Source organism: Astyanax mexicanus, chromosome 2 (assembly GCF_023375975.1).
Source record: "Astyanax mexicanus isolate ESR-SI-001 chromosome 2, AstMex3_surface, whole genome shotgun sequence".
Lineage (NCBI taxonomy): Eukaryota > Metazoa > Chordata > Actinopteri > Characiformes > Acestrorhamphidae > Astyanax > Astyanax mexicanus.
Genome location: NC_064409.1, coordinates 54,891,373 through 54,908,154, shown reverse-complemented (window position 1 = coordinate 54,908,154; position 16,782 = coordinate 54,891,373). Strand labels below are relative to the sequence as shown.

At 38.3% G+C, this 16,782-nt stretch overlaps 1 protein-coding gene across 1 annotated transcript; it reads right to left on the bottom strand.

Moving 5' to 3' along the window:
- Positions 1-949: 949 nt before the first annotated feature.
- Positions 950-16,454, bottom strand: LOC103034453 (hyaluronidase-4). Its single transcript, XM_007246551.4, has 4 exons — positions 16,366-16,454; positions 8,174-9,165; positions 5,382-5,471; positions 950-4,543 (listed from the first exon to the last, which is right to left on the bottom strand). Exons 2-4 carry the CDS (start codon positions 9,125-9,127, stop codon positions 4,103-4,105), a joined length of 1,485 nt encoding a protein of 494 aa, XP_007246613.2. The 5' UTR covers positions 9,128-9,165; positions 16,366-16,454; the 3' UTR covers positions 950-4,102.
- Positions 16,455-16,782: the final 328 nt, after the last annotated feature.

The window sequence follows — 16,782 nt, the reverse complement described above, 5'->3', positions numbered from 1 at the left end:
TAAAGAGAGCGCGTCTGCGAGCGAGGGAGGGAGGGTTTTTTTTCTTGCTGAGTTCTGATCAGGTGGAGTAAAGTGGAATATTTTGCACTGTTGTCTCGGTTGTTTCTTTTTAATTCCTCCAAGTAACACCGCTAGGTTACATTACTGTTAATATGTTTTTATTAAGGTAGTATTTTTATTTATTTTTCTGGTGCGCACCATCTGTATTAGCTTTTCTCGCTTTATTCTCCGACTTCTCACCGCCTGTCTCAATGCCCGCGTGGCTCCGCGCGGCTCCTCGCGCTCGCATCTGCACAGCAGATGAGGGCGTTTGGTGATTTTACAGCACATGCGATTGGTCTGTGTGCTTACTGCGCTGCACGTAAACCATAAAGACAATAAACGTTCCGCCGCTTTAAATGAATACGGTCAGAATTAAATCCTTCTCTCTAGTTTCGGTTTGGGTCCGGATCGGACAACGTCTGGGTCCGGACACGGACCGCGGTCCGCCAGTTGGTGACCTCTGGTATATATAATATTGTGGCGGCTCTGGGTTGTGTGTGTGGCTGCCTGCAGGCATGTTTCTGTTCTCCTGTGTGCGAGGATGACAGGGGTGGGGCATCTCCCTTGGGAGGGGTTATGCAGAGAGGGTGGGCACCACTCTGGATCTGCCATCTGGGAGACACACAGCTGGGTTGGTGGCCTTTGGGCTATTTAGCTCTGTGGTTGGATGGTTTAACTCTCCTAGTCTTGTTAAAGACTGTGAGTGAGTGGCAAGCCGGTTCAATAAAGGAGCTGTTGAGCATTCAGCATGAGTCTCACGGGTCTTCCTTCCTCTTCCACGCCACAATATTCTCAAATGGCTTTAAATCAAAGATGCTGCAGTGCAGAACCACACAAACAGACCTGTGCATGTTCTGTATTATAATGCAGTATTTTAAGAAAAAAAAATACTTCAGAACGCACCACGAAAATAGGTATGGTTGTTTATTTGCAGTGCATCAGTATTTTTCATGCATTGCGTTGTCTACATTTCAAATTTGATTAAAAATACAAAGATAAATTCAAAACACAATGAAACTGAATTGAAATGTAGAAATGGTGTCATCTGTTGGCTTTCTAATTGATGAGGAGATGAGGTACAGGTTAAAATGGTTACAGGGTAACAGAAACAATGTGCAAATGTAACAAAAATGAAGAATCACAATCTTTTTGTCAGTTTGTTCACTTATTAATTCATTTAATTGTTCAGCAACTTGGATATAAGTAAGATGTCTAGGAAACCTTCAGCATTTGTTTAAACTGTGTTGCATAGCAGAGTAGAAAACTTTGGCAAATTTTAAAAAAGTACCTCTAATGTAGAAAAGCTACTAAAATATTGAGGTATAATCCTTTATTTTCTGCATCACTGGCTCACATAAAGAAACCCTTTATCTTGTCAGTTTCAGTCAGCATTTTACACAAAAAAACTGCACTCTAAACTCTTATTTTGAAATATCACTCATGCACATATGTGTAGAAAAGACGAACAATGAAAGCAATTAAAGTTTGAAAATATCTGCTTCTATATGTGTTCAGTTTATGTCTGTACATCTTTGGAAATTCATTGAAAAGTAAAATCCCTACAGGGATAAAGTTAAAAAGAATCAATTCACAAAACTTATTCGTGTTTTTATTTTTTGTACTTTTTCTGCTGTAAATGATAAAATAGAATACAGTCTAAATGTCCTGATTCTTTTCAAGTGTTCACGTGGGTTGTTCTGTGCCTAAAGTCCTGGAAATAAATTAGCATATTAACTAAAGTTAGGTATGTTACTGGCTTACTAGTAAGGTAGTAAGGTACTGTTTTTCTTGTATTGTTCATGAATCTGTATTTAGAGTAATGTTCAGAATTAGGACTGTTGACTGAGACTTTTCTTGAGATGACAGTAATTTTTAGATGATCAGCGTTCATCAAAGGCTAAATTAGGCTAATTAGGCTAAATATGTGATATATGGCTTTTACATAAATATTTTTTTAAATTTGTAATTAAGTGGTATATTCATTACTCTCAGAACAGAGTGATTAGTGAGTTGGCAGATTACATTTTTGGTGGTATAGTTTCTCCACATCACATTAGCAAACACCAGTCAGCTTGATTAACAATTTACTAATTAACTTCACTACCTTAAAAACTGTAAAAATTACAGGTTGTTCTTGCATGAGTGAAAAAAAACAATATACTGTGAAAAAAATGCCCCAAAATATCAATGATATTTGTATTCTCAAGTCTGCTGGATCGATCACTTTGTGTGTTGGTATACAGAATGAAACAATTTTACACCAGCAACCTGCAAATATCTGCTGTGAATAAAAATAAAGCTTTTATTTTCTGAATCTAGTGCTTATTAATAATTAATCTAAAAGTTGAGTAAATGCAAACCTTACAACTAACACGATACACTGCCTTTAGGGGGAATCTTGAGCAATATTCTGCCCAACTGCTGTGAAAATGTAGAGATCACGCTGCTCTGGGAATACAAGAAGACAATGAACAACGTGTTCTGCTTTGTGTCATGACATTAAAATCCTCTGTTTTCACTCTGCATCAGTTTCTGCCCCGTTCTCCCTACTTCCCTGAAATCAAAAGCAGTGTCTACAGGGAACGCAACCTTCAGTTCACTGGATTTTATCAGTGCCTTTGTAAAAGATGCAGAAGAGCAAGAGTTTCCATTCAGCAGCTGCTGAAAAAAAATATAAATTCTAGACTTTATAACAGAAGTGATGAGCTTGAAAAGACTGACCTCAGCTAAACAGTACTGACATAGCTTACATAGTGTAGGGTTAAATTGTACATTGTGCAAACAAGGCTCTAGAGGGGCTTAATTCAGGTCCAGAAGGTAAACGAATTCAGCAACTGTACCAAAATGTACCAACTGCCTGGATGGCTCTGCTGGTTATGAAGCTTAAACACTAAGAAAGGTATTTGAATCTGCATTTTGTGTAAAACATGTATCTCCAGAAAGCAACTTTAGAGAGGAGAGATAATACCTACTTAACTTTCAATGGAATTCAGTGTAAAAAGAGTTATTTTTAGGTCATTTTTGAAAAATGTTCTATTGGTCAATTTGTGTGTTCAAATTATGTAGTAAACTAAAAATCAACAAAAATGTGAATAAATGCTTGTAACATAATGAAATTTGCAGTTAAAATACATTTCAAAGCTTAAGATTTGCAGATTTAAAAAAATGTAATACCTATATTGTGAGATGCATAAATACAAATATATCTACCAGATGTTTCACCTCTACACTAAATTTGTGTTTGAATTTTGAATCAAATAGATTTGAATTCGTGAATCAGATTTTTTTTATATTTAAATTTAAATTTAAATTTTATATTTAAATATTTATGGATCTAATTTTTTTAATCTAAAAATTTCATCACTTTTAAAAGTTCAAAAGCATTGATATGATTTAAGAATCATGATATTTTTCTAGTTGATCAACAGTCAGTTAAATTTAATTTAAAATGCAGATTTAAATACTTATGTCATCTTTTAAGCTCCATACCCGCTGCAGCCCGGCTCTAGAGTTATCCAGATAGCTGAAATTTTCTGGAACTTTCCGGACCTGGAATACTCACCTCTACAAGGCTCACTTTTTGAGCAGGGCTACATGAAAAAAAAAACTGCACAGTTAAAAAAATTACAGTAACAATGATTATTAATGATACTAAATTATAACAAGTATGTAAACCAAAGGCTTGGCTGTTCCTCATAATGCTCTATTGCTTTGAAAACAGGTATCATCAACATAAAGCATGACTGCATACAATCAAGACTTTTAAAGGACTGCTATTAAAGAGTCTAAATACAAACATTGGTCACTACATGTGCCATTAGTTAGCTACTGAACTCCATGAAGGCCATGAATTAATTCTATATTTGTGTATGGTTACTGAATCTCATGTGCTGAACTTTTCTCGAGATAACATGTTGATTTGGCAGGCAGGATCATACATGTTGTTTTCTTGAGATCACAAGAAAAATAAGTTGATAGAATAAGATCATGAGAGATAACCATACAGAAAAACGCTACAATTAACTCATGGTCTTTGTGGACTATCGTGTATCAAGCTGCTTTAAACACAGCTAAAGGTAAACAGAACAAGCAGCACAACCAGAGAAAGAGCACGTTCCACACACACTGCAGAGCTCCCCAGAGCTCTCTCCATCTCCACTTCATTGCTCTCCTCCTCCTTTTCTTCCTGTGTTGGCTCAGTGCTGTCACAGTGCTCCCCCTCGTACCCCTGATAACAGTGGCAGCGGAATCGTTCGGCCAGTAGCTGCAGCTCACGCTGCGAGGGCTGTCCGGTCACAGTAAATGTGCCATTGCGGTTGGGCGAGATGCGGAAGCTGGAGCGACTCAGGTGCAGGTAGTGAGCTGCCTGAGGGTCTCTTCTGACACAGCGGCCGTTGGACTGGCACAAGGATTCACTGCACACTTCAGCTGCATGAGTCACATTGGTGACATACTGGCCCAGTCTGTAGTTCAGGAACGCTTTCACTTTGGAGCAGTTGTGCTGAAATCAAATGCATAAAAGTAATTAATAAATGAAGAAACATCACACAGAGGCATTTGTGTTCTTGATACACACTGTCTTAAAATAAGCATTGGCTTGTAGCAAGTGTCTTCAAACCTGGCCGAAAAAAGTCGCCATCAGAAACTCTAATATTTTGTTGGACGGCCTTTAGCTCTGATTGAGGCATTTCAATCCAGTGTTGCATTAATTTTTCATCAACATCTTGTGTTGATGATGGTAGAGTCTGACCACTGCACAAAGTCTTCTCCAGCACACCCCAAAGATTCTCAATGAGGTTAAGGTCTGGACTCTGTGGTGAACAATCCATGTGTGAAAATGATGATCTCATGATCCCTAAACCACTCTTTCACTTTTTCAGCCCCATAATTCCTGGCATTGTCATCTTTCCATATGCCGGTGTCATCAGGGAAGAAAAAATCCATTGATGGAATGACCTGGTCTATAATCAGTATATTCAGGTAGTCAGCTGACCTCATTCTTTTAGCACAGACTGTTGCTGAACCTAAACCTGACCAGCTGCAGCAAACCCAGATCATTTACTTAGTTAAATCCAGGTGGCGACTTTTTTTTTTTTGCCTAGGCAGTTAAAAAATTTAAACATAGCAGAAAAAGTAAGGACATTTGTGGTTGGTAGATTATTTATTTGTTGTAACAATGTGGGTGGCACCCATGAAAAATGTATTTGCCAAATGTTCTTTGCCATTGCCATTAGAAAACATACAAATGTAACAATATAAAGTAAATATAAATACAATTAGTCCATGTTTAACAAGGCTTGTGACATAATTTGACTTTGATTTGAATAAGAGCTACTCACTCTGGAAGATGTGAGGTTGAGGTCTCCCCAGATCACGAAGCCTGCAGCTCCTAAAGCAGCACTTTCTCCTATTGTGTGAATCAAGTCCTTCTGAAAAACACAAGAACAAAATATATTATTATTATTATTATGTACAGTCCAATGAGCTTTTTTGTATGACCTAAAGTAGAATTAATTTAAACCTAAAAGTCTCTTTAAAATTGACTAAAAGGGGGAAAAGGATTCAGCACTTCAAATCAGATGTGTTGTTTTATTTTACTTGATTCTTCATGTTGCATTTTGCATCAATTACACAGCATTTGCACACTGTTTTTGTGTTGTTGTATTGTGTTATATTTATTGTCTATTGTGCTTGTCTATGTCCTTTTTATTACTGCACTATAAATTAATTAGCTTAAAATGTTTTTATGTGTTCTGTACAACTTCTGATTTTTATAATGACAATTTTAAGAAAAGTTTAATTGAATTGACCAGAAGTAAAGACAGAATCTCACCAGAAGAGGGCCCATTTTTCAAAATGTAATATGTATTTTAAAAAGTTAGTTACAGTACAGTGTTTTTTTTACCGGTGCAAACTTGTAAGCTTGTATAGTAGTTTAAAGTTCTCTATATTATTTTGCATTGACCCTACCTGTCAATTATAATACACTGCATTAAGTAACACTTTGACTGATACATTTAGAACCCATATAACCATATAACATTTAGAACCCATATAAGGAAACCCTAAAGCTGAGCTCCATCATTTACTTTTTTATAATTGTGGTGTTATTTTAGTCCTTTATTTAATTATTATGTGGATAATTTATTATTCTAATTATTTATCTCTTTGATTTATTGCTTTACATATATATGTATATTATTATCATATTGTTTGCTTCATTGACAATGAGTGTTACCCTTAAGGTATTTACGATTGGAAATAAAGGTTGATTGATTGACAAGTCCAGGTAAAGTACAAAGTTTTGTCCATGGGCTTCATGTTGGTCCCACATATGGATATATGGATGTCAGTGATGATGGGCCTCATCAGGGTCAGTGATAGGACGAGGTGAGATAAACATGGGCCCCACCTGGGTTGTCCATTGCACATGGGACCTAGATGGGACCCATGTGAGGATAAAGGGCGTTGGGTAGGGGGGGATTTATATTAAGTTTAAAAGAGGCATGTGCAGCTCGAGAAAATACCTTGCCTTAGACAACAACTGGAAGTAGCCAGTTAGTTTTAGGACTAAACGAAAGCTTTCAGACTGCCATCTCATATTTATTATAACTAGGCTACCAGTATATTTCACTGGATGTGGGGTTACAACACAGTTAAACAATCTTAAGACCACATCCTTCTTTTTACACTTGCTGTCTATTTCTTAGCTTTACTCACCATTTTGTAGTTTTAAACTTTAGACTGTGCTCATTGTATTCCTCTGTATACATTATTATCCTCCTGTTACTCTGTTCTTCAATGGTCAGGACCCCACAGGACCGTGACACAGCAGGTTTTGTTTGGGTGGTGGACACTGGCATGGTGGTGGTGTGCTAGTGTGTGTGTGTGTGTTGTGCTGGTACAAGTGGGTGGATCAAATGCAGAAGTGCTGCGGGAGTTTTCCAACACTGTCTGCTCCACCTTGTAGATGAAAAGGCTGTTGCTGCACAGTTTGTGTTGATCATCATCTAGTCCATCATCATTGGTCACATGACACACAGAATGTCCACAAAATGCTGGTGTCTGATTTTTTTTTCTGGTTGGTGGACTACGTTCAGATCAGCAGCAAAACGGAGGTGTTTAAAAACTCAAGCAGCACTGCTGCATCTGATCCACTTCTACCAGCACAACACACACTACTGAGACATCACCGTCATGCCAGTGCCACTGCAGTTCTGATAATAACATTTAACATGGTATGTGGTGGCCCTGTGTAGTCCTATTTCTAGACTATTGAAGAAGTGAAAGAAAGATAATAAAGTATGCAGAGAAAGAGATACAAGATTACAGTCTGTAAATATAGAATGAAATGCTCTAATATGCTCAGTGTAGATGATAAGAAGAACAATAAATAAAGTATATACTATATCAGGGGTGTCCAAACTTTTTTTGTTGGGGGCCAGAAAGAGAAATATATTTGGAGTCACGGGCAACATGAAACAACTAATGAAATATACCACTTTAAATAATAGTTTTTTCCTGATCATTTCATTTATACCCCATTTTACTTGACTTACTATCTTTATCTTTGACAGTGTTGTGTAAACTAAGATTTTTCAAATTGATGTTTAATTTCATGATGTCTCTTAATATTAAACTCCTTAATTACGGCAACTTTTAGACTCTTTGGCCCGTTTTTCTGCTCTAGAAACGCGCATCCTCTCCGCTTTTAGACTCTTTGGCCCGTTTTTCTGCGCTAGAAATGCGCATCCTCTCCGCTTTTAGACTCTTTGGCACATTTTTCTACGCTAGAAATGCACACTCTCTCCGCTTTTAGACTCTTTAGCCCGTTTTTTTCTACGCTAGAAATGCACACTCTCTCCGCTTTTAGACTCTTTAGCCCGTTTTTTTCTGCGCTAGAAATGCGCACTCTCTCTGCTTTTAGACTCTTTGGCCCGTTTCTGACGCCTAGCGTTCAAACTTTGAATCTCACATTATAAAAACCTGCTTAACAGCAGGCCAACTTTTATTCTATTTCTAAAATACCTCGCGGGCCGCTCCAAAAAAGGGAACGGGCCACAAATGGCCCGGGGGCCGTAGTTTGGACACCCCTGTACTATATCACAGTAATTTTTTTATTTGTAATTACCTGTGACAAGAATGCCATAGCTTCATCTCTGTATCCCAGCCTTGTGTAGACGTAAGTGGGCAGCTCGTAGGGCAGTGAGGTCAGTGAGGCCAGCCGTAGAGACTCTAGCACTCTGTTCTGAGAGAAGTGCAGGTTGCGAATGCTGTCCATGTGGCCTTTACGAATGGCCAAGGCAGGGAAGAGGGCAGTGCTGCTGTTCCACAGCCAGAACAGCTCATCGTTACGGAGGCTCTCCAGCATTGGGCAGGAGCCGCTGTAATTATGTGCATGTACATTGTAGTTATGGCAGTCTGGATAAAGGTAGAAGCCCCAGAGGCCTTTGGGTCGAGTCTGTGTGCCCAGCCTTAGCGTCGACTGCATGAAGGCCTTGGCGCTCTTTTCGAAGCGCAGACGTGCCAGTACCTCAATCTGCTCCTCCGTCACATTGATGTACGCCTGGGAGACCAGCTCACGCGAGCGTTGTCGGTAGATGTCCTTCTTATGCCAGTTGCGATCCCACTGCGGCCTCCAGTACTCCCAGTCGATGACGGCCAGGCCCTGAAAGTCCTCTGAGGGGATGTAGTGCGCGATGTCTTTCCTGGCCTTGCTGAGATGTGCTTCTAGACTGCAGTTCTGAGGTAGACCTCCGTTCACAGGGAACCCTTGCTCTGTGTAGAACGGGTAGTGACCTAGACGGTTAGCATAGAATATGGTGACGTCCTGGCCCGTGTGTACGGCTCGCGGACTGCCGCTGATGTGGAACAGGTCGAGGCTGATGTTCATGTTGTACTTGACCATGCACATGTCCAGCGGAGCATTCCAGGCAGCCAGGAACGGCTTGCGGCCCACCAGGGGCAGCTTAGCGGGTTTCTGGCTGAAGGCAGCATGCACCAAGAGCAGCAACCAGGACAGCACAAGAGTGTAGGCAACAGGCACAGCTTGATGATGTGAAGCCCCGCAGGGCACACCGGACATCCTGCTTTCTGACTCACCAAAGAGCACTGTCAATCATCCTATGAGGAAGGACAAGTAAGGGATTAGAGAGGAGATGGGAAAGGTTGCCCAAATGTTCCTCAGCATTTATTTTACCATTTTTGTTTAAAATGTTTTGTTGTGTTGGGAGGAGCAGTGCTTTTAAACCATTTGATTTTCATATTTAATTTAAAGGACAAAATTAACATCTTTGCATTAACGTATTTTATTTTTATTTCGAGCATCTCCTGTTTGTAAACAATAAATACATTTTTTTAAATATAAGAAACTCTCCTATTTGAAAGGCAAGTTATATCAGGTATTGGACAGTTACACTTTACACAAGTTTGTAGCATTTTATAGTAAATAGAAGATGTCTCAAATTTATTGTTGGCCTCTTTGTAAAGTAGAAAATATCGCCATATGAACTATGTAAAATCTTGTGAAAAAGTATTTGCCCATACAGATTTCTTTTGTTTTTGCTTTTTCATCATACTACCATTTTCAAATTAACAAACACATTTTAATATTAGATACTAAATATAAAAAATCAGTTTTTGAATAAGAATTTAAAATTAAGTGAAGAAATCTGTTCAAACCAACCATGCGAAAAAGTATATATGTTTGTTTTATTTGTTTGTTTTTTTAAACACACATGTATACTTTTTGCATTGAAACTCTCCTATGAATACCATTTTTACCTAAGCTCCTTTTCTTGTTATTAAATGTTGATAAACTCTCACCTTAACTGAGGCAAATGAGACCTGCAGTTCTTTAGATGTTTGTTTGTATTTTGTTTGTGACCTCCTGAATGAGTTGTCCATGCCCTTTTAGAGTAATTCTAGAGTAGAGTAATGTCACAGTTAATTATTATATAAATGTTTAAGCAAAAACAAAATAAATCTTTAAGGAGGCCAATACTTTTTCACTGCACTTTATATTTTTTACACAGAGTAAATTACAAATCTACACAGTGTTTCCTTTGTCTTTTTTTAATTGCAGGTAGTATGAAACCAGGACATTTCATGTTTTGTCTGGTCATCTTCATTTAATTTAATAATATACATTCAATTTGGAATTTCAGGCCTGCAACACATTTCAGCCAGTTCAGTATGTGTATCTTCATCCACAGCCATGCCTTTGTAATGTGTGCAGCATGTGGTTTTGCATTGTCTTATTATAAAATTCAACATTCCTGGTAAAGATGCCATCTTGAATGCAGTGTGTTGCTCTGAGATCTTTATGCGCTTTTCAGCATTAAAGTTGCCATTGAAGAATTGTGTGGTTACAACCCCATTACATGACAGAGCCTGGCTTTTGCACTTGTAAATGATAACATACAGTCTGGGTGGCCTTTGATTCAGAGCTTACAGCATTCTTTCCTTTAAATAAAAAGATCTGGAATCATGATTTGGATTTGTGAGCGGAAAATACACAAAACACAGCAGACACAACATGAAATATCTTGGGTTTAATACTGCAATGAAATAAAATGCAGTACAGTACCAGTCAAACATATTGACACACCTTCTCATTCAGGGTTTTTCCTTATTAAATGTGTTTTCTACCTGGTAGATTAATACTAAAGACACCAAAACAGTTAAGGTGAAGATGGGTGATTTGTGGTGAGTTAGGATGAGCTGGAGCACAGCATGGAGAAAAGCGGCAACTATTGTTCAGCACCTCCAAGAACTCCTTTAAGATGCTGAGAAAACTATTTCAGGTTACTCTACCCCCTTAGAATAATCTAAAGCATAAAACATATTTTGGTTCGTTTAACACTGTTTGGTTAGAAAATAATTCCACATGTGTTCATGTAGCTTTAATGTCTTTAATATTAAAATTAACAATGCAAAAATTAATAAAAGAAAAGAAAACAAATGAATGAGAAGAGGAGTTCAAACTTTGTTTTTTACATTTTCCATACTGTCTCAACGTTTTCTTCATAGATGAAAAATTATTCTTTTTGTGTTTGTTTCTTATATTTTGATCAGATCTGCCTAATTCCTGTAAAAATGTGATGACAAAGTGACAAGAACCTGTTCAACTTCTTTAACTGTGTAAAAATGTGTTCACACACACTTTGGTCCTTTCAGTGATCCAGAGACTGTAAGTGTCTTCTAAATTATCACAGCAGTGGGTTGACTATTAACAGTACGGTCAACATCTTTTCTGTGTTGTGAATGATGATTAATGGCTGTAATTAGGAATATATAGGTCCTGAAATAAATATACATTTATATATGTATATATGTTTAAAGTGACACTTGAGCAAAAGGCAGAAAATATGGAAATTTCTTTCTACAGAAAGAAAACAAAACATGAGATCTGGTGAAGTTCAGGACATGGTCAGAAATGAGGAGGAGCTCAGTGCTGATGTGGCTCTCTGTGTCTCCCGCTGGTCTGACTGTGATTTAGACGCCACCTTGATGATTTCAGTCATCACTTAAACTGCGCTTAGCTGACCACTAGAATAATAACCACATCCAGCCACACACACTCACACCGTGGCGCCCACACAGCCATAATCATAGCTGCCCTCGCCAGAGGCCTGCCTGAAAACTACAGCACCCAGTAGGATTTGTTCACCACACATGTAAAGACAACATTCGTAGTGAATTAATGGGTTATAGGAATATTCTATTGTTCTTTTGCTTGGTTTGAGGCTCCTGTTGAAGGTTTGATATACTATAATACGCTTACAGCAAAAAGGTCCCTGCATATTAAAATGCTACAATAGTCCTTCCTGTTCATTTTAGACTAGAAGAGACAAAGCAAGTTTATTTGCTTTATATGAACAATAAAAAATACAAAGATACAATGAGAAAATGAAAGCATGAAAACATGCAAAACATGCATTAAATTATATATAATTAAATCAATAATTACAAAGAAAAGAATAATAATAATACAGTTAGGTCTGTCACAATACAGAATTGACTTATTGTAGAATAAATGGACATCAGGCTTCAACAATATTTGAAAATCGTGGGAGTGGGGGGAGTTGGACATGCCATGTCTTCTAAGAATAATTAATTGAAACATGGCATGCGTCATTTGGCCTAATACAACCGGAATGTTTACACTAGTTTCATTTTCCAGCACATACAGCTCTGGATATAAAATTAAGATAAAACAAGAGAGTATGATGAGTTTCTTGGATTTTACCAAATAAAAAACCTCTGGAATATAATCAAGAAGAAGATGGATGATCACAAGCCATCAAACCAAGCTGAACTGCTTGGATTTTTGCACCAAGAGTGACATTAAGTTATCCAAAAGCAGTGTGTAAGACTGGTGGAGGAGAACATGACAAGATGCAAAACTGTGATTAAAAACCAGGGTTATTCTACCAACTATTGATTGCTGAACTCTTAAAACTTTATGAATATAAACTTGTTTTCTCTGCATTATTTGAGGTCTGAAAGCTCTGCATCGTTTTTGTTATTTCAGCCATTTCTCGTTTCTGCAAATAAATGCTCTAAATGACAAAATTTTTATTTGGAATTTGGGAGAAATGTTGTCTGTAAATTTATAGAATAAAACATCAATGTTAATTTTACTTAAACATACACCTATAAATAGCAAAATCAGAGAAACTGATTCAGAAAAGGTTAAAAGCTTTATCTATCAGATGCCAATTATATCTGTCCAGTAGTATTACTTCATTTGCTCTAATCCTGGATACATAAGTACTGATGAGGCATTCTATTTTCTTGCTGGATTGACTGTGATTTAGATTTGATGATTTCAGTCATCATGTAAACTGGTAACTAGCTAGCATTTTTTTGCTTTTTGGATTCACAAATTCAGATATGCAACAAGTTCATCACTGGTGGAGTCAGGGGGGTAACCAGCCTCCCAAGCTCAGAGTGACTGAAAAACCTAGCCACTCTAAACTCCCTAAGACTCACTCCCCCCACCCCCACCATTGTTTTACTTACTAATTAATTACTCCATATGGTGGTGCTAAGCTGTTGAACGGGGTAAAATGTGGTGAATGATATTGGGAAACTTGGGACACTTTTTTTATGGCATTTTATTCTACATGTGGGAAGAAATTAGGTGCTCGTTCCTCAGGAGCTCTGCAGGTTCTCACTGGTGCTAAGTAAACTTTTCTGAGCTGCTGCTGTTTAGACAATTAATTTCTTTCTCGCTCTTTCTTTCTCTTTATATTCGCTTGCTCTGATGGTATTGGCCCTGATACGATACCAGTATCATTATTCATGCATTCCTAACAAAAACTATACGATATATCATAACATCGATATTTTGTCCCACCTCTTTTATACCAATCCTACTAGACAGCATCTCAAAGTGTGCAAAGTCATTTTTTATTTTTTTGCACATGCCCTTCAACTAATTAGTAAGTAACAGTAAAGGTGGTTTCAATTTAAACAAGGGCAGTAAGTGCATTACTCAGCACATCAGTCTGAAAAACTGAAAAAAAATATTTTTACTAGAAATCTTACGACATGATTTACAGGAAGCAGCATGGGAGCATGGAATCAATCCCCCAGTAACCATGGGGATAATAACATGTGTAGTCAGACATTATTAATGCCAGTCATCTGCTAAATCAGAGGTTGAAAAATGAGGCTAGGCGAGGAATGTTGTGGGTGAAGGCAGATTTCAGATCCCCGTGGCGGTTACGTTATTGAGTGGAAAGAGTTTGGCTGACAGCGCTAGCTCCTTTTCCCTCATTGCTGGCGCTGAGCCCATGCCATAAGGGGCGAAGAATTAACCCACTTCCTGCATAATCATACTTTACAGCAACCCACAGAGATAGAGCTAGAGCCGTCTGTTCTTCACAGAGTGGATCCACTCTTCAATGCTAAACTGACACCTAACATCACACCAACAGTGCTGAGCATCATCCCCATCCAAGAAGAAGATGTACAATAAAATCACACAAGCCATCACAGTTAATGACCCTTAAAATTTACAGAAGAGCTGCCTGGAAAATGTTACTAAGCCCCGAGTCTCAGAAGACTTTGTATTGAAATGCAAGGAAGAACGTACTGGGAGGTCATTCAGGTCTGTGTTTCTCTGAATGAACTTTTACAAGAGGAAAAACTTGCATGCAGTTGTCTGTAAAGCTTAGGTTTGACCCCAGTTGTCAAAGACTCTGAGAGATGAAAACCAGCTATGCAGAATTGCACAGACATTGTGTCAGTACAGTCAGGACAGTTGTCTGCAGGGTTTATTTATTTTTGAGCTTCCCCAAAATCCCTCAGCTGTCTCTGGTAGTAATTAAGATAAGCGTTTGTTGGTAAACGTGGTTTTTATGGAAAACTTTCAGCCAGCATCTTCAGAGAAACCACAGACTGTGCAAAGACGCAGAGTCGACCTGACGCAAACAGTTCTGATCATCTTCGTTCAGCGCAGTCCAAATGGAAACACAGGAGCAAACGCAAACACGCACGAGACTCAACTGCTTTTATAAGAGGAGACAGCTGGTCGGTTTGATGTTTGAACTGGCAGATTGTATAAAATGTGGTTTATAGACATTTAAGAAGATCTCCTCAAAGCTTTGTCTGAGAACATTTACAGTTTTACTTCCATTCATTCTGCACAGCTAGTTTCATGATATGAATATTGGTTACAATTCTCATTAGTTGTTTCCTTTAATTCAGATATAAAACTAAAATATGATCTGATTTGTTTGTTGATAGTCAGAGTGAAAGCCAAAACAGAGAGAGAGTTTTTTTTTTCATTCTTTTTTTCTCTCTCTCTCTCATGTTAACCTGAGGTCATGTTTTGGTCTGAAGCGTCTCACTCGCTCGTTCACTCCCTCCTAGATTATAAGGACGAATGAACGACCTCTTAACACCCTGAGATGTTAATCTGGATCTTGTTTTGACTGCTCTAGCGGTGGTGGCTTTTGTTCAGCAGGGCAGGAGGAATTTGTTACGTTGATACGACGTCTTTACAAAGTTATCTGTTCCTATAGTGGAATTTTACAGTGTTGAGCAGCAGCAGCAGCAGCAACATGCGGCGAGGATGTTTAGCTGAAGCTCAACCCGAGAATGGGGGCGTAATGTCTGCTATCCCACAGAAGCTCATTATCCAAAACTTGCTTATCTCATCTGGTATTTTTACACTCTTTCCTCTTGATGAAGAGACTTCATAACATTTACAGAGCTTTACAGGAACGTGCCTGTTTTGTATGTTAATTGTAAATGACATGGTCTCAAGTATAGAAAACAGATGTTTGGAAATTTGGACTAATTTGGTTTGGCTTAATTTGATTTCCTGGCGAAACACTTGTCTTCAGCTTTATCACTTTCATTGCTTTGGATTCTTTTAGTTACAAAGTCCTAGTTACATTCATCACATTGCTTTTATTTATCTTATCTTATCTTATTTTTTTTTTTAGCTGGTTCTCAAACGGTGGTATGTGAACCACTGATGGTATGTGTTTAGTGCTTAACTCAGCATGCAAACCTACACTTCAGTTTCAAAGGCCGTACATAACTCCACAATATTGCACAATTTAGGATTATTAGTTGAATAATTAACCTAATTAATTAACTTAGACACTGTGGACCAATACATCCTCTTGCACTCCTGTTATTTTCTTCTTGCGCTGGCTTTCTGAGATGTCTAAGTATGCATACTGCATTGATAGCAATCATTGTAGTAATTATAATAGCAATAATCATTAATTTGCGGAAATGTAAGAGTGGGTAAGACTGACACACTATCCCAAGTAGGCGATAATTAAAGGTTTTAGTTTGATCATGGGTGATATGTGGTTTAAAAGTTTGAGAATCACTGTTCTGCACTATTGCTACTTCCAATTGCAAGTTCATCACTACAGTAAACACTTTGACAGTCACTCCACCTCATCAAAACCTGCACGCTTTTGAATAATACTCTAAATACTTCAAAATATTTTGTTTCTTCTGTGCTTCTACTACTTCAGGTCTACTTTTAAACACTTAAAGACACTCTTCACACACTCTGCATTACTTTCATTCATTCATTAACTTTAAAAAAAAGTCATAGCAGATGGCCTACATGAGCATGTTGTGCAGTAAGTAGCACAGGAAACTGATAAAGGAAAGTAGTGCCGTTTTTCCGGAGCTAACAGGAGTTAAGGACAATCACACATGCTTCTAAACTTCATAAGCAGTGTCATGTTTCTCTCTGTCCAGCATGAGAGAGAGACGAGAGAGTATATCAACAGGCTGAAGTGGGATTTGTATGCAGCACGCAGAGTGTGAAAGGTCACTCACCTGAACGTTCCCCAAGGCCCATTCAGTGCCACTCCTCTGGGCACATGTGACATGCCCCTCTCTGCGTCCCCAGCATGGCAGCATACTTTCTGTCTGCTGCAAAATCCACCCACCAGCACTTTTATATACAGAAGGAGAGAGCGAGAGAGTAAAGAAAAATACAAGAGAGAGAGAGAGTTTCCTGAGAGGGAGGAGAAAACAACCACTGAGCCTGAGAGAGAGAACCACAACACTGCGATTAGAGCAGAGGGAGGAGGGAGGAGGGAGGGAGGCGAGGAGTGAGGAAGGACTCCAGTCTAAATCCCATTGACTGGGTAAGTGAGAGTGTGTGTGAGTGAGAGTGTGTGTGCAGGAGTATGTACTTGTTTTACACACATTTGCAGGACAGAGGTTTTGTAGCATTTTATTTGAATGTTA